Here is a 16,843-nt window from a genome sequence, read left to right on the forward strand (position 1 = left end):
ATACATAGGCCTACTACATAGGTATATATTCGTAATTAAAAAAAAAACGTACGTATTTCTAAAAATTGTATTCGTGCTTCCAAGTTCCAATAGTGTTCTTGGATAAGAGTACTGAATTCCCAGTGTTAAGTTGTAAAGTCGTGTGAAGAGGGCCTTGCCCCTGAACAAGACTGTAAACCTGAAAAATTAAAATTATAAAAAAAATAACATGATAATATATCGTCTCTGAGCATTTCACTATGTAAAGCATTTATTCAAATGATTTTAACCAGAATGTTTCAAGTAAACATCATCAGGTGTTCAAGTACTATCAGGTACTTGGCTATTCAATTTACCGTTTAAGTTCATATTTGGATATTTTATTATTTAGAAGTCCATTTCACTTGGGAAAACGCCACATTTCTGCTGGCTAGTAAGCCCACATTATCTTAACTGGAGAGGGCTTGGACCCACGACATTCCAGATGCCAGTTTTCCTTGCTTTATATACCGCTGCCTTTTCCTTTGACCAACACAAATTTGGAAATAACAAACACCTGAGATTCATAGTATTTTCTAAACTTCGCCAGCTCCCAACAAGTGAATTATCGAATGAATGGCAAGCGGTTCATGTTCGCAACAAACTGCGCATAAATCATGATATACAACAGAAGGTGAGTGTAATGTATTGGTTGTTTCTGAGTGCTCATTCGGCGTTCGTAAAAAGCGAGTTACAACATGGCGTTATCCACAACCAGTTACTGAGTCCTCGATTCTCTTTTATTTACAATATTATCGACTATATAACAATGATAAAACCTGTGATTGGAGATGCTATATGAAAGACAGTTTGCGGGAATTGTGCAAGGTAGCATGCTACAGAGACGGCTCCTGTCAATAAACGACATTATCAGTGGCGGAGCTAGAGGTTTTGGTCAAGGGGGGCGAGAATGGTCTGTAGGGGCGCTTTCGACACTATCTAAGCGGAGCGCGGCCAGCACAGGTTGGCGCGGAGCGTATAGAATTTTCTGAGTAAAGATACTCCCTAGATCGCCGGAAATGACCCTTTCCTGGCCTTGCTAATTTGCAGATAAACGAAAAATAAATAGGTGTCATCGCCAACAAAATGTGACAAATGTCAACAGGTAGATGAGAGCGCAATAAAAAAGTAAATAATCGCGAATAAGTAAAAAGTGGTAAAAAGCTGAAAAGGGCACCAGCAGTCCATTTGAGTCCGTCAGGGGGGGGGGGGGGCATCCGCCCCTGACTGTATGGACGCTCCGCCACTGGACATTATATGCAGATGATAGGCCTATCTACATTTTGAAATACAATTTGATAGGAATTGCAGACCTTGTGCCTGTGGTGATTTTAATATTACGAACGATGACATCACTTTGGACCACTAAGTCAAGATGTTCGTTCATGCAAATTATTTGTTACCAATTAAAGTCTCAATTGCACATTGTAATTGTAATTGTAAATAGACACATTACATGTAAACACATCTCAACGCGTCGTACAACATGTAAATTGCAAGCAATGAAATAAAATTATCAAATTCAGTAAAAATTAGAAAAGTTAAACTCTCTGATACAAGAATAAGAATACTATATGTAAACTATAAATACATAAATAATTCTGATTAAGAATACTTTTCAAAAGATGAGTCTTCAGTTTAGATTTAAAAATATAAAACTCGTCTACTGAGGTTAGTAAATGTGGAAGCTTATTCCATGACGTGGTGCACAGGTCGAAAAAGCACTCTCACCATTGAAATTATTACGTGAGCGTGTGGTTGATTGAGCCAGGATTCCCCGTCGGAGCTACTACGTAAACTACGACTAGGAACACGCTGACTCAGACGTTCATCCAGGTAGACCGGTGCCACACCATGAAGAATTTCAGGGGCGGATCCAGGGGGGGCCCGGGGGGCCCGGCCCCCCCTTTTTGAAAATCCTGATTTTTTTTTTTTTTTTTTACCGCGTTCGAGGGAAATGGCCCCATGCGTGATCAGTGGCGTAGCTACGGGGGGCCTGAAATTGCAGACATGAGATCCATATTTTCAGGCTAGGTACATGCTGCTTAGAATACTCGGGAAATGCTGTTTCCGGCCATCTGGGGGTTTGTAAAGCCAAAAATTTTCTTGTACGCTCCGCGCTAACCGATGATGGCGCTCCGCTTAGATAGTCTTACGTTCAGGCCGGCTGGACCAGTCAGACCCCCCCCCCCATGTCACAAATCCTGCATCAGCCCCTGATATGTCATTGAATATTCCACAAAACTTCTTTTTATGTCCACGAAACTGTCGAAAAACATGATTTTCACTACTGGTAGAGATATAAAATATTGGGAATTCTGAATTTCCTGCAAACATGCGGCTGTGCCTGTTCAATACTCACTACTGTATCGCCTTAAAAAATGATGAGTGGAAATAGTTTCTCCAGGACCATATCGTATCGTGGGTATCGAGTGCGTCTGATATACGAACGTACGTAGTAGTACGTACGTACGTACGTCTATGATGATATGCACTGTACTGTACTGATAAAAACATAGGTGAATTTCACTCCATGGGAGTGATCACTGAGCACATTCCGGTATAAGAGTGAATTTCCACTCCATTGGAGTAAATCTTAACTCCTAATAGAGTAATATTCACTCATATTAGGAGTGAGGGTTAACTCCAATAGAGTTAAATTTCACTCTTAATTTGAAGTGCGCCGAGTGATCACTCCAATGGAATGAAATCCACTCATTTGTTTTTAGAGTGTTGCTAGATATATGAAGAAGAAATTTACATACCAATACATGTTATCGGTCATCGATTGGCACAAAAAGCCAGATTCTGATGACAGCTGCCTCAAGAAACCCAATAAATGGCCTAATAAGCACCGAGCCACCAATGTGGACCATTACCGAAACATCGATGCGTGTTAGTCTTCCACCCCCTTCCTCTAATGCTATTTAAGTCCACATGTGGGCATATCCTGCAAATCTACCGGTAGCCCACAGGGGTTTGAGTTGGGAGAAAGGCCTTGACAGCTTGAAACGACAAATGATGCCAACTTCCCTCAAGTTAAAAGTCTGGCTGAGTTGGCAAGGCCAGTCAGCATGAAAGAGAAAAAACTTTTTTGCATTTCTGTCACCAAAGTTGCACATCTTTTTGGTTGCTATTTTGCCTCACAGGTGCCATCTCCTGCGATCTGGGGGGTGCTGAAATCTCAAATTTTCTCTGTAGGCTCCGCGCCAACCAAGGTGGCGCTCCGCTTAGATAGTAAACTCCGCCCCCCACAAGAAAGAACAGCCCCCCATGGCCCCCCACTCAAAAAATCCTAGCTACGCCACTGTGCGTGTAATTTTTTGTAAAATAAATTTGCAAAAAGAGTATACACCATCATTCTGATAAAGTGAAGGTGAGAGGGGCACTCTGACTGCATCAATAGTCTCCATCTGGAAGGGGGCATCCAAGATGAAATGGCCTGAGTAGCCTGGTAAAAAGTAGTTTGCATCACCACCTACTCCCCAAAGACGTAAATCCCAGCTCATTGCTCGAAATTGCAAATATATGCCCGGCAAACCATGAATACATGATTTATTGGAAATAAATTTTACTCAAAACTTTCACGAAAAGTAGCACCAGATTGCACCGAGGACCTCCATATTTTGTGAAATTTTCCAAAGGGGAGGGGGCACCCACTCCCCTTAGACCCCTCCCCCAGGACGACGATTAGGCATTTCCCATCTGGGCCCCCCCTTCGGCGAAATCCTGGATCCGCCACTGAATTTTATGTGTGTTTGCCAAATTTAAACATCGACCTATCCAGCTTACTGCTCTAAAAGCTCAGTGAAGATGACACCGTTCTATGCAATTCTCATATTAATATTCATTAGTTTATTGGGTTATCTTTCGTTAAACATTTTGAGCTGAATAAAATTCGCCAGATTTATTAACGAGTTCGTAGATTCTACAAACTTCAATCAACATTTGCAACTGCCCCGTGCAACAGATAATGCGCCAACCAGATCTCTCTGTTTTGTTTACGACGGTTAGGCCTAGGACTACTTACTTTCGTGGCTAGCCTGTGTTAGGTTTCTTCTCTTGAATAGTATCTTTCTTAATGTCATTGAACATTGAATCAGCTTCGGAGTTTTGTTTTCCGAAATTCATCACCAAACATGTTTTGAGACTTTAAATTGTTTGGTTCAGGATTTTAATTCCATTCAATTGTTTCATATAGTATTATGCAATACAAATTGGAGCCTATTTTCTGCAGCATATCTCTTAACCTGCATATCTACCTGCATACTCTTATAACTGTAAACACTGTTCTAATGTCCGTCAGCTTACTATGGGAAACCCTCATCGGACATTTTGACAAATTTTGACGAATTTCCATGACAACTATTTCCATAGAGTTTGCTGAGAAGCGTCTACAATATTTCACATCCCTATGGGAGGGAGAGAGAGAGTGGGGCGGATGGAGGAGGGAACATGAAGACTAGGTCTGAACTATTTTCTTGCATTGAAAATGGATAACATTTCATTACATTTGAGGCGGAGTGAGGGGAGGGGATAAGAAAGTGATATACTCCTTTATACAGATATGCTAATAGACATACTGTAGAACAATCTTCAAACTTTCATTCTGAATTCTTACAACCAAGTTACAGTGGCTACGAGGGAACACTTAAGAAACATCACCACATGCTAAAGATTCCGGGGTATCAAGCAGAGAATTGAATCCCCCCCCCCCCTCTCTCTGTTTCTCTCACATCATATTTTCTTGATGCAAACTCGCTATAGTATACAAGAGTACAATAATTATAATATCGAAAATCGTTGCAGGGGGCGATCAGTGCACAGTGCACCCCATTATATATAGGGTTCCGAGAGATATGTCATAGAATTTTATAGTAAATCTTAATCTGGCGTATTTTTTTTCTTCTTTTAAAATCCGGGAACTAGGGCCTCATCCCCTGTACTGATCCCCAGCCAACATTGTGCAGTTGTTCATTATACAAACTTGACTTTGTCACTGAAAACCAAGTGGTAGTTAAGGTTTATGCTTTCATGTTCTTATGTACAGTGGCTAAATAAGGACATGGGGACAAAATAGTGACTAAAAATCTCATTTATTTTATTTTAAAGTCATACCGTACTTATGAATTAACTTTACAAGGAAAAAACTAAACATGGAACTACAGAAACTATTATCAAAATGAATCCGCGGGCTACTTTGTCATTTTGAGGTATCTTCTTTTGAAGTGTGGCGCATTCAGTTCTTTGGGCGCATTGCAACTACCAAGTAACATTTGACCTATCCTCACGCACTTCCTGTTGCTCTCTCTTTTCCAAAATGGGCCCGAAAGCGAGAAAGGAAGGCACGTGGCTTGTAGAAATTATGCTAGAATTAGGGCAAAATTATCAATCATTGGATCTTTAAAACGATTTTCCTAGCTTATTTATTTTATAATTATATAGCATGAAACGTTCTTTTTAAAATACTAGAAAGTAAGGTCTTTTGCGATCCATTTGAAAATGAGTGTTCAATTATCAAACCCATATTTGTGTGATTAGCTGCTCGTTAGGCTACACAGCTCCGTTACTCATAAGCCAAACGTGCATAGGCTAGGCCTATTTGCAAACGATAGCCATACTTAAATGCGTTAACATGAGTGGCTGTAGGCCTAGGCTAAATATACCTGATGAGAAACTCACAACCTCCATTTAATGATTTATGCGATGCTTGTCTGTATAATGCTTGTCTGTATAATGCAGTTATATTAGCATCACATTTTTCACAATGTATGTTTATGTTAGCTTTGAAATAGAAGTTAACTAGGCCTAGCCTAGTTAGACCCAGTCCTTTCAACACTGCCTGCATATGTGGTAGACCTGGCTTTCAGTTTCAGGCCAAACGTAGTATCCATGTACGCCTAGAATTGATCAAGTGCAATTTGTTGCAAACAGTACAGATTAGGGGATTCCTAAAATCTAACCTACACTGTAGTGGTAACGACCACCCTCATACCAAGCTTAGCCATCTACCTCAAAATTCCTATTGGGACTTGAACATTCATTCTCATCCAAACCTTACATTTCCTTCTGCAAATAGGGGCCTAGGCCAATGTTAGGCTATGCCAAATTGTATAGTTTTACTTCCACAAGGTTATCTGATATTCATTTCGCTGGTAATGGAACTTTTCATAAATTTTCAAAAGTACATTTATTCATTAGGCCTAAAGCTTTAAAGGGGATCATCAGTTTCCACCATAAAATAACTTTCTTAGAAAAAAGTGCATTCCGCAGTATAGAAAAGCATTTCTTTCTATGTCGGAAACTACATTTTCTATGACGGAAATTAACAGTGCCTGACCGGCCAAAAGTATTTAAAAGCTGTAGCCCTAGCCAATGTCATGAACAATTGAAAATTAACACTATATATTTCTTTTACATTTTTAGCGCTGCAAAAGACAGGCAAAAAAGGCCCTGCTACCAGGGAGCCAGCCAGCAAGGTAGAAGCTAGAGCCAGAGCCGAGGCTCAGGCCAAACAAAAGACAGATGCTGCCAGGGCAAAGGCCAAGGCCGAAGCCCTTAAGGTATGGTTTCAGGCTTGCATATATTCTTGATGGAAAGAAGCTAATGAATACAGTCAGGAAGAGGAATACTTCATGGGACAGTAGCCCATGATGCCTGTTGACTGGAAATTTGGTTGAATTTGAAGGACACATATTGTGTGGCATAAGCATTGAAACATTTGTAGTCAACCGTTGGTGGTAGTAATGGTAATAAAGGTGCAAATTCTGTGGCACATTCAACTTGGAAGACTTATACCCTCAATCTATCATTTCACAATTATAAAGAAAAATACTTATCCACAACTGAGTAATCAGTATTGGATTTAAAAAAAAACAGTTGAGCAAATCGGTGCACATGAATCCATCAAGTAACATTGATAAGCTATATTACCATACATGTTCAGAAGTGGAATCTTGTGTAACTTAAAGCTTAACGTGAAACTGAGTAGTACACCAGTCACAAAGTTTGAGCAGTATAATACCTTTGGAAGAAAAGGGTAACTTTACATATTTCTTAGCACTATTGTAGATACAGACTTGTAGTACCAACTGAGGTAACTAATTACATGTGCAAGTTTTCCATTTATTTTTATGATACCGTTCCAATGAGCAATAAATATACATACCTTTATTTTACAGTTCTTTACATCTATACGAGTTGAATCCTTCAAAATTTGCGATTTCGATTACAACTGAAACTTTATAGAAAGTTTCTATGCATTTTAAGAATTTATGTGCTATAGAATGGTGGATGTAATTTCGCTCTCAACCTATAAGTCAGTTGAGTATGTGCTTTGGGGTAGTGTCGTTTTGTTCTTACTGGCACTTTCTATTTATCTGCGATAAATATAAAATATTTCTGAACCAACCTATTACATTTAGGAGGTAATTGAAGATGGATATTGCAGCATTAGCCACATCAAAGAAGAACTGTAGTAGGAATGTCTCAAAAGAATATGAATATATACTGTATTCTTAATTTTGTGTAGGGCTTATGTCTAATGGTATATATGGACAACTGCCTTGTCATTTGAATCTGGGATTCTAGCCCACATCGTCGCAGGTCACTCGATGCATTTGTATCAGCGGAACATCTCTCAAACTAAATCACAATGTTGTTAATACTTTATTCCACAGGCCAAACGATCAGCTTTGAAAGGAACATTCCACACCAAGAAAAGGAGAGTGTTCAAGCAGGTGACCTTCAGGAGACCTAAGACTCTTAAATTACCAAGGAATCCAAGATATCCCAGAAAGAGTGTACCTAAGAGGCCCAGGTAAGTAGGCACTGTGTTAAAACAGGAGCTTATAAGAAACTTCCATCTTAAATTGAGTTAGGTACCCCACCAATTGCTGGCTTCATCTTTCAGTATATTTTGGTCACTTCTAATTTTGGAATTTGAATGGAAAACTTGACAAACAAGTACAATATTAGTTTGGATTTTGAAGTTGTACTAAATATAATTGTATGGAAAAGTGTGAAAGAAACGATGGTAAAGAAAAACACAATCTTGCAGGAAGTTTGAAGTAAAGAAAGTGTTTTTCAGCAGTATATTCGGAGATGATGATCGAGGAATTTTTCAGGTTGTCCGTTGGTCAATCTTTTCAATTTGGGTTTTGTAAATGAAAAATGTTATCATCCAAAAATATAAGGCCCATGATAAAAGAAATGAGGAAAATAGCAGCAGGTGCAGCGACCCCACTTAAAACCAATGGTTGGTACAAGCCCTTACTAATTGTAAATGGAGATTGAACATTTTGACAAAATCAGCAACGATCCATGTAATGCCTCCATAGTCATAAAATCACTGCATCTAATTCATCAGTAAGTTTTCTGTTAGCAAATTCCCGAACAAAGTACGCAGGCTGGTGCATAGATCATCAGTCGGCTCGTTGCAAAATAATCAAATCATTAGCAAATATTTGTTGAGAACAAATCTCTGTGACAGGAGTGTAGTGATGCGCAGCTGCACTGATGTACGAAACGTGTGGTTGGTTTATTACTTTGATCGTATTAGCTCAGATTAATACTTGGAGAATTTGTTATTTGATCAAGCCTATGACTGGATATTGGTCACTTGTTTATGATAGTGCACAAAGTTGACATTTTGAAAGTCTTTATCAAGTTTGTCCAGTAGGCATTTTTGTAAGCGTCTCTTCTGTCAAACCAGGAAAATTTGGTCTTTTGAGAGAAAATTTGGCTGTCTTCGAACAAGCATTAAAAATCTTCCCCAGTTAGTGTGAACTTAAGCATCCGATATGGTTTGAAAATCTCACCAAACGATACCGTGTAAAAGTTAGCATTTGACCGAGTGTGTTTTAATCGGAAATTGCCATTACCTACATTCACAATCGGGCTGATGCTGATTAGTAAAAATATTAGGCTCCATATGAGCTAGGGTGTAAAAACCGAAAGTACCAAAAACCGAATATGGAAACCATTGTCAACATTACTGACCAACCAGAGCATGCAACTCTGTCAATAGAATTTTATATTTTGCTAAATATATCACGATATCGTTTTGAGAAACGAAAATTGCATTTGTCTACGATATCCATATGGAAAATCTGTGTATTATATAACACTACCCTCAATGATTGCCTTATCAGTAACTGCTTCATTGCAAAAAAAATTTTAAATGTAATTAGAATCAGGAATTGTACTGATAAATGAAGTAAAAAGGCCCATTTACTGTACTTTTTGGAAACCACTACTTTAGTATCACTCAGTGTTTCTTAATTGTCAAGAAGAAGAAGTTATTTATTTATCTACGGTGCAGGTTACTTTGACTGTTCATAAGTATTACACATAGTAAACTACAAGGAGTTGCAAATTGGAAAAATGTTGCTCGTGATTTATAGGCATATAGCAGAGCCCATGAGTGTCTGGATGAAACCCTGTTTGCTGCTAGCTGTCCACCCACCCGTCTATCCCCAAACCCAACAAGAAGTCTTAAAAATGTAGTCACAAACAAATACAATCATTGTAACCAAAACATTACATAGAGAAATAAACTGGAGACAAAAGTAGTTAGTTAAAGGAATTAACAATGTTTCTCTAGAAACATAAACTGATAAGGGTTGTGGTTGTTTCTTTAGGTTGGACCAGTTCAGCACCGTCAAGTACCCTCTGACAACAGAGAGTGCCATGAAGAAGATTGAAGAATTCAACACCCTGGTCTTCATCGTCTCGCTGAAGGCAAACAAGTTTCAGATCAAGCAGGCTGTCAAGAAGCTCTACGACATCGATGTCGCCAAAGTGAACACTCTTATTAGGTAAGTGGAAGTGTCAGAGTTTGGCAATTACTGCAGCTGTGCGCTGTCGAACTTGTAGCATCAGTGGGACTGATGTTGTACATTGTTCTACAAATTTTCTCATCTTTCCTCTCGTCTCTCCTCTCGCCTCTCCTCTCTCCTCTCTCCTCGCCTCTCCTCTCTTCTTTTTCTTGTGTGTTCTGTGTGCTAAGTTTCCCAATTTATAGAACATGCATGAGCCACCTGTCTCCACTGCTGGACTTTGATCTTCACTATCACACATACATCCTTTACAAGCAATGTAAACAGGTGTTTGTTCCGCATTTTACTGCATTTGTATTATTTTTATTGTTAAATATCAGAACAGAAGGAGAATATAAGGATATGTATTGGTTCGTCTGGTCCAATTGATATGCAGCATGAGGATTAAGTGCAAGTAAAATACTTTATTCATCAGGGAATAATTGATCTAGTATTCATTACATTATTGTCTACTACAAACACATCCAATATAACCACATTATTACACTTATAATGGATTTTTATTGGGGTTTGCAAGATTTAAAGACTAAATAAGTATTTATGTACATTTGTGTGGTTTGGGAGATGCTATAACTCAGGGACAGCCTTCCGCTTGATGTAACTGCAGTTGACAGGAAAGGTGTATTATAAATGTTGACAGCAATTATCTCTAATCTTACAGTTGTTGTAAATTTATTTTGAAACTTGTTTGATTTGATCCATTCAGACCTGACGGAGAGAAGAAAGCTTACGTAAGACTTGCACCGGACTTTGATGCTCTAGATGTAGCAAACAAGGTGAGAGTATTAATCACATATGTCACTAAGAAAATGTCTGCTAATGCAAGAACAGATGTGACACAGAGGAAATGATTCATATTCTTACTCATGTTGTGACATCAGGCTTAAAAAAGTGCATTGATGCCTTCTTGCAGATGATCTTCTATGCAGACAATGGTTGTTTTGTTATTTTCAGTCAATTTCTTTCCCTACAAAGATAGTGAAATCCTCTCCCCTCAATTAGTGAAATCCTCTCCCCTCAAAGTGTGAAATCCTCTCCCCTCTAATAGTGAAATCCTCTCCCCTCAATTAGTGAAATCCTCTCCCCTCAAAGTGTGAAATCCTCTCCCCTCTAATAGTGAAATCCTCTCCCCTCAATTAGTGAAATCCTCTCCCCTCAAAGTGTGAAATCCCCTCCCCTCAAATAGTGAAATCCCCTCCCCTCAAATAGTGAAATCCTCTCCCCTCTAATAGTGAAATCCTCTCCCCTCTAATAGTGAAATCCTCTCCCCTCTAATAGTGAAATCCTCTCCCCTCTAATAGTGAAATCCTCTCCCCTCAAATAGTGAAATCCCCTCCTCCCACAGACACTTAATCACTTCTTCTACTCTACCTATGCCTACAGTTTTCAAAGTTGTTATGTAGCCATGTTTGTGAGAAAATAGTTGGGACCTTTTCAACAAATTGTAGGTGCATAAAAAACTGGCCCTCATAATTAAGTCCACGATGTAAGTCATATGTAAGCCCACAATGGATTGTTACAATGAAAGAATGCTGATCCAAATCCTGTTCACCTGAATACTTTGTGGATATAGAATTCTCAAAGTCAGACTGCTGAAACAGCACAGTTTAACAATGTTTTCAGTACAATTCATAGTAAATATGTGCTTCTTGTTACAATTGATGCAGACCATGCTTGGTTTTTGTTTCCAAAGCACACCCTTCCTTACAAAGTGATTGGGTATTATTGCGACTGCAGCCATGTTATCTGTTCTCTTATTGCCCACCGCAACAGAAACACAGTTGCACCTAGTTAGGCTTATGATAAACTGTGGTAAGAGTTTTATGTGAACAATTTGAGATGATTCGACCTATGTAGCAAGCAAGCATTTACTGGCCAGCATGAAGGCATGTTCATATCCCTGACTTGCTTGAAAGGAAACACAAACCAAAGTATCATCTTTATAACTTATAAGACAGAGCTTTGTGATGAACACGTTCAAACATCTAAGAAAAATGTTGCTCTGTTTGGGAGATTCAATGGTTAAAAAGTCATGTCTAGATCCTGTGATTTTGTCAATTTTTGATCCCATAGTGCCATTATAACATGAAATGTTTTGATGCCATAGTGCCATTTGAATCTGAAATGTTTTGAAGCCATAGTGCCATTAAAACCTGAAATGTTTTGATGCCATAGTGCCATTAGAACCTGAAATGTTTTGATGCCATAGTGCCAGTAGAACCTGAAATGTTTTGATGCCATAGTGCCAGAAGAACCTGAAATGTTTCGATCCCATAGTGCCAGTAGAACCTGAAATGTTTTGATGCCATAGTGCCAGGAGAACCTGAAATGTTTTGATCCCATAGTGCCATTAGAACCTGAAATGATTACTTTTCATTGTTTTGTTTGTTTTCTAAACTTTTCAAGGTAGAATGGTTATAATGTTGCCATTGAAACCAGTGCTATCAGTAGGTCATGTTACGAGTATTTAGATACAGCAGTTATAAAAGCCATCTCTATTACAGCTTAGAGGAAATAGAAAGTCTACAAATTGAAAAATATGTGTCTTAATGATTTTAATCTTGCCAGCATTAAAACTCTGATATCTCAAAAATTCTTTTCCAGATTGGTATCATCTGAACTGTGTGGCTGCTATCATTGGATGCTTATAGATTGCAAACCTGCTGGATTTATGTTTGATCTGTTGATCTGTCTATAGTTGCAGAATAAAAAGTACAAATTCAACTAATAATCTCTGATCTCTTCCTTTTTGTGTCTTAGATTGCTACTCACACATTTGCTTTTATAGACTGAGAATTTTTGATATTATTTGATAGATTGACAAGGGAAGTTGTGTGGGTTGTAGGCAGGGTGTGGGGGTTGTTGTTTATTTCATATGTTGAGTCTAGAGTCAAAAAGTACCTATTGGAAATGACCCACTTCTCTCCTCTCATCCCTTTAAGTTCTCTAATTGCCACCATTTATGATGAGTATTGACTCTGATTCATTATCAGTGACTTTTCAACATGAATTGCCTTGAATATGATTGCCAAGTACTTCCCCATAGAAAAAATACAGTGTCATGAGTCCAAGCAATAACTGGAAGTGACTTTAGTCCAAGCAATAACTGGAAGTGACTTGACAGTAACATGTTACATTTCTGCTACTGAGCAGTCCTCAATAAGACAAGCTTTCTCTATTGACACATTAAGACTGGCATTAGTTACAAGACTATCAGAAGAAAATAAATCTGAGCCATTGTCAGACTTAAAGGCATTGAAGACTCGCCCCAAACCATGTGCCGCCCTGTGAAAAAGTTAACTTTCCGTTGCTTGCAGGTGAAGTTTATCTCTTGTCGCTACAAAGTGCAGACAGTAATGAAAAATGATATCTTGTTATCTTTAGCTGGACCTGAGATGTCCATCGCTGTTACATTTGTACACTGTGCTGTTGGTATTGACCACAGCTGTATGTACTGACGGTACACTAGTGTCTAATTACCGACTGTAAAGCTGTGTGTGTATTTTCTGGGATCGATGGTGGTGCCTAACACTTCTGTTACACCTCATTCTAAACTAGGTCAGATTACCGGCATTGGATGTTTCTTTTTGTGCAAGTCTTCAATGCCTTTAAGCAAAACTAGTCACACTGTTATCAAATCGAAAGTAATACTGACTATGACACTGTACTGAATTGGTAAGTATTGATTGCTGCCAGTGGAGAGCTGGGTTGTTGCTTAACCAGTTTACCATGACTTGTAACCCTGAAGTTGTACTCCTTTTAGAGTGGATTTGGGAGCATTTTAAATTAAAACTTTTGTAACAATGATGATGCTATTAGCCTGAGATTGACAAGTCAACCTCCATTACAAAAAAGTGTGGAAAGATATGTCTCCAATTTGCTATTAACATATCATTATTAATACATGATAGTGTCTCGTAAATGAAATGTGCTGAAGGGAATCATTCGAGACGTGGATCATCTTCATGTAATGATAAAATCTAGGTGGTTGTCATAATTTTAGCAAAACCCCATAATTTTGGTTAAAATTGGTAGCACAATATATGAGCTTGCTTTCAGAGGAAGTTACCATTTTTGTCTTGTCTGTGAACTAGACTTTGACATGGAAACTTGCATAATGTAGTAATTCCTATTTAAAATGTGGAAATTTCGACATAGAACGTCTGAATTTTATAGTCAAAAGCGTCCACATCTCAGATTAGAGATGAAACCCCTGATAATTACAAGATAAAATGTTAACATTGGAAACATTGGTAATATTCTGTCTGTCTAGCAGAGCCGTTGATGCTCCACATTGACTAGATGAACCCTATTGTTTTCGTTGGATGTCAAATGTCAGAAAACTTTGTAAACACGGTATCACAGAAACGAAAAACTTGTGAAAGCGATATAATTTAAGCTACACATCAACACCTTCCCTAACTCCTATGGTGATGCCCCTGATCGCCCTGAGGAGAATTTTGAAGTTCCAAAAATTATTTTCCCGAAACCTTTCGTTTGACTATCCTTCTAAATTCACCGACGACCGTCGCTTTGGTCTGACAGAAAATCAACGCCCATAATGATGCCCCGCATAGCAAGGTTTTGCAACTGTTAGCGTTACAAAGGCATATTGAACAAGTCCCAGTGGAATCAAAGGGAGAGCTATCTTAACTGCGGCGATCGTCTCCACCGCACTTTGAAACCAGTATCCATCACGGAATTAATATTACGTCTGTGGTACCACTCATAACATCAGAAAATGCGTATGACTCGCCATTTCAGAGTACATATAGATAAAGGTGTCTTTCGATAATCCAAGGATTAGCCTGAAGGATATCATCTCTGAAGTGGCAGTTCATCACCCACAGCCTTTCTCGGGTTATGTAACCTGCCTACGGCAGTGAAGACTCGCCCCAAACCGCATGCAGCCAACTGAAAAAGTTAACTTTCTGTTGCTTGCAAGTGACGTTTTGTTCGTGTCACTACAAAGTGCAGACAGTAATGAAACGTGATACCTTAATTGTTATCTTTAGCTGGACCTGAAATGTCCATCGCTTTATCGTTTGTTTACTGTGCTGTGGGTATTGACCGCAGCTGTATGTACTGACTGTACACTCGTGTCGAATTACCGACGGTGGCAGCTATGTGTGTATTTTCTGGGATCGATGGTGGTGTTTAACACTTCTGTTACACCTCATTCGAAACTAGGTCAAATAACCGTGTATAAGGCGTTTCTTTTGGGGCGAGTCTTCACACCCTTTAAGGGTATCGGCATCGTTTGTGATCCCATTGTCGCGTCCATCAATGACGGCTGAATTTTTACCTGTCATCAATCCACTGAATTTTTGACATCATCTGATTACTGGATTTATCTGATTACTGTATGTTAATCACACTAAACTAAATTTATCCCACGACTGTATGCAATAAGCATGGGATACAGCTACGTTGAATAAAGCAATTCAATAAACGTAACCGTGGCGAATTATAACTGTACTTCTATTATTTCACTTTAGCGCCATCAGTTGGTCAAAGTTTGTTAAGCGAGGTCCACAGAATTTGATTTGAATTGATTTATTTCACACTAAAATACAAAAGACAGTACAAGACACATGATGTATGGATAACACAGAAAGTTCCAGTAGACCTTTTTCTACTGTGGTCCTTCTACATAAAGAACAATAAATCAAGACATAAAAAATCCTAAGACAAGCAAGACACTCAATTGGCTCATATGATATATAATATCCTGGGACTCTTCGTTTATCAGTACCCGTTTCACTTCCCGTTTAAATGCATCAAGACTAGTGATGCTCTGAAGTTCGATAGGAAGAGAATTTCACAGCCTATTGGCAGCATAAAGAAAAGTAGACTGCCCAAAACTAGATCTATAATAATGAGTTGCAACAGTGTTCACTTCCTCTAGTTCCATAACTATGCAACGACCTAGACATTGTAAAGCCATTGTAGCCTAACAAGTAGCTTGGAGCAGAGCTGTTAATTATCTTAAACATATGAGTCAACTTAAACAAATTAACTCTATACTTTTTTTTGGGGGGGGGGGGGTAGAACGTAACGTTTTTGTCACACTTAAGTCCTGAAATCGACACATGTAGACAGAGGGGCGTACATCCGGAATGTGTAGGATCGTTTTCGAGACCGCCTAGACTTTTTGAGACCGACTGCAGTGACTGACCAAGCAACGTTGCGAAATAATACACAAACAACAGCGGCAAATCTGCATCAAAATTATACACTGCAATTGGCAAGGAGTCCTGGTGGTGGGTCAAGCCCCCAGAAGCTTTATTCATAGAACAAAACAAAAAATTATATCTATTAAAGATAGAAAGAGAAATTACTGGTGGAAAAGCCCCTGCAAGGTGCAGCGTTTTCATAAATGTCTTGTTTTTCGTGCCGTGTTCAATCAATGGGCAAAAATACACGTGAGAGAGGTTTTTAAGCTCTTTGGAATGAATTTCAAACAGGAGGGAGGGGGGGGGGTGGGTGCAAACCCCTCAGAAGCTGAGTTTCTAAATGTTTACCTTTTCTCTCACAGTGTTTTCAACGCACAGAGAGGGATCTTAATTTTAGTGAAGTGTACCCCGGAATCTGTAGCAACCTGGTATCCCAACCTTAATCTTCGAAATGTAGAATTATGATGGGAAAAATGGTTTTGCAGGCCTACACAAAATTCAGCTAACAATATTGGAATGGCCTTGGCAAGTTTTTTGCACTAACTTGTGATTTTCACTGTGTGGGGTAGGTGTGGGGGGGGGGGGGGCACGGGCAGTGTGACATCCACCTGTATGTACACCCATGCATGTAGAATGAAACTGGCATGTCAGTTTTCTTGGCTCCCATTGGCTTATTCAGATTTCCAGTGTTCTGATTGGACATAATCAGCATATGTCTGGTGGAGGAATGTCACAAACCCTGCTTATCAGTTAATATTTCCATCGTGAACAAAAAATGAGATAACAAGAAAAGAGAAGAACACAGATTAA

At 38.9% G+C, this 16,843-nt stretch overlaps 1 protein-coding gene across 1 annotated transcript; it reads left to right on the forward strand.

Annotated features, from left to right (window-relative positions):
* The first annotated feature begins 5,213 nt into the window (after window positions 1–5,213).
* LOC139980724 (large ribosomal subunit protein uL23-like) lies at window positions 5,214–12,581 on the forward strand. The gene is made up of 6 exons (XM_071992591.1): window positions 5,214–5,363; window positions 6,445–6,581; window positions 7,698–7,837; window positions 9,660–9,836; window positions 10,564–10,633; window positions 12,462–12,581. The coding sequence occupies exons 1-6, from the start codon at window positions 5,339–5,341 to the stop codon at window positions 12,474–12,476; spliced, it is 564 nt and encodes a 187-aa protein (XP_071848692.1). The 5' UTR covers window positions 5,214–5,338; the 3' UTR covers window positions 12,477–12,581.
* Window positions 12,582–16,843: the final 4,262 nt, after the last annotated feature.

The sequence above is a fragment of the Apostichopus japonicus genome, chromosome 15 (genome assembly GCF_037975245.1).
Source record: "Apostichopus japonicus isolate 1M-3 chromosome 15, ASM3797524v1, whole genome shotgun sequence".
NCBI lineage: Eukaryota > Metazoa > Echinodermata > Holothuroidea > Aspidochirotida > Stichopodidae > Apostichopus > Apostichopus japonicus.